The sequence below is a fragment of the Perkinsus marinus genome (genome assembly GCF_000006405.1).
Source record: "Perkinsus marinus ATCC 50983 genomic scaffold scf_1104296958506, whole genome shotgun sequence".
NCBI lineage: Eukaryota > Perkinsozoa > Perkinsida > Perkinsidae > Perkinsus > Perkinsus marinus.
In genome coordinates this window covers 1-1792 of record NW_003206761.1, presented here as the reverse complement: position 1 = coordinate 1792, position 1792 = coordinate 1, and the positions used below count along the sequence as shown (strand labels likewise).

The 1792-nt window shown below is 49.9% G+C and overlaps 1 protein-coding gene across 1 annotated transcript; it reads right to left on the bottom strand.

Moving 5' to 3' along the window:
• Positions 1 to 499: 499 nt before the first annotated feature.
• Pmar_PMAR013184 (Thermitase, putative) lies at positions 500 to 1774 on the bottom strand (the record flags this gene model as incomplete). Its single annotated transcript, XM_002774277.1, has 1 exon — positions 500 to 1774. The coding sequence occupies one exon, from the start codon at positions 1772 to 1774 to the stop codon at positions 500 to 502; it is 1275 nt and encodes a 424-aa protein (XP_002774323.1).
• Positions 1775 to 1792: the final 18 nt, after the last annotated feature.

Below are 1792 nucleotides of genomic sequence, written 5' to 3'. Positions count from 1 at the left end.
GGTAGCCTACCCTATTGTAGCGAGGCTTGCAGCGGCGCCTAAGAATTGTGGAACTTTAGCTTCCTAGATTTTCCTAGATTTCTCTAGACTCTTCCAGTGGAAGAATCTACTGGTATCAATATCGGCAACGGAACAGCAAGACAGTTGCCTTCCGGTCAGTATAAATATACGACACGTGTGATGACCGCGTTGCGATGAGACTATCAGGCTATTGATAGTCTATCAATACCCGGTGATAGTATCACCCGGTATTGATCGTCCTTCTGCTGAACTGGAGAACGCAATAACAAACTCGTTGGATGATGTCAAACAAATCCGCTGTTGATATCTCGGATTAAATGGGATCGGCAACATTCGGATTTACCGTATATTTGAGTAAATATTTGAAATGCCAGTAAAGCTGGGCTTAAGAGGTGGACAAAAGGCAGAAGGATAAGTGACCACTATGGGATAGAATTCCCAATCGAGTATGAAGTCAAATGTGAGCAGCTCGAGCCTTTTAGCGTCTCAAAATGGGATAATCGATCGCCATATTGACAGCTTTTAGCGGGTTTAGAGCTCCGGCATGCTTCCTCATGGGCCTCGACGGGCTACCGAACCGATCAACATTGTGGGTGAGTATCCCAGCAACGTACTTTGGCTTAACGCCCATAGAAAGCAAGATCGCGGCTGCTCCAGAGACAATAGGACAGGCGAAAGATGTGCCCGAGGAAAATCTGTCAGCACCGGTGTAGATTCTAGAGCCATAGGCAGCTATATCGACGTTATCACCGTAGTTGCTAAAACCAGCCATTTCAAGAGTGTCCTGGTTCCTGAGAGCACCCACACAGATCACGCGTGGCAGCGAGCATGGATAGTATGTGTCAGCCCGCTTCCCACTGTTACCAGCGGAGGCGACAACAACGATATTCTGGTCAGTTGCTGCTTTGAAGGCCTTGCCCAGGACCATGTCGCCGTAGCTCTTTGATAGGAACTCTCCCACTGAGATTGATACGACATCGACTCCAATATCGACGGCCATATCCATGGCTTCAGCCATATGTGCCCATCCACCATAACCATTCTCTCCCTGGGTTTTTAAAGACACCAAACGTACGTTGGATGCCATTCCGGCCATATCCTTGTCATTGTTCTTCCTTGCCGCGATAATTCTGGCACACGCCTGACCATGCTCATTAGCCGATGTTATGTTTGAGGAGTCGTCCACGAAGTTCCAGCCACCATCGATGAATCCACCACTCTTCTTACGGAAGACGCCGCGATAAGGAGCGATCTCAGGATCCCTGAAGTTGAGGCCGGTGTCCATAACGGCTACGTTGACGGTCTGCCTCACATAGGGCGCAGATAATCTCCACACTTCTTCCATGTTCATCCGCTTGAATGCCTTTTGCCTGGAAGCATTGGGGTCATTCACGCCGAGATCGTTACTGGTGTTCTCTTCCTTGGTGGCGAAATTAGGAGAGCATTCACAGTCCAGACCGGAGAGTTTGGAGGCCGCCTCCTTCAAGTAGGCACAAAGATCGTCGGAGCTCACTGTGTCCTCGGAAGTAGCAACCACCTGCAAGCCCGAGGACTTCAAAGTCTTGATAGTTGCCGTCTTCAGGAAGGCGGCCATTCCAGGCTTGAGCGCGACCTTGGCATCTTCGAGACGCTTCGGGACATCCCGAACGTCGACGAAAGCATCGGCGGAGGTGACTGATACGATAGTCTTGCTGTCATAAACGTTTGTGGAGGTCGATGCGGCTATGAGCGGAACAAAGGAGAGGAGCTTCATCGCGTCGAATAGAGAAAC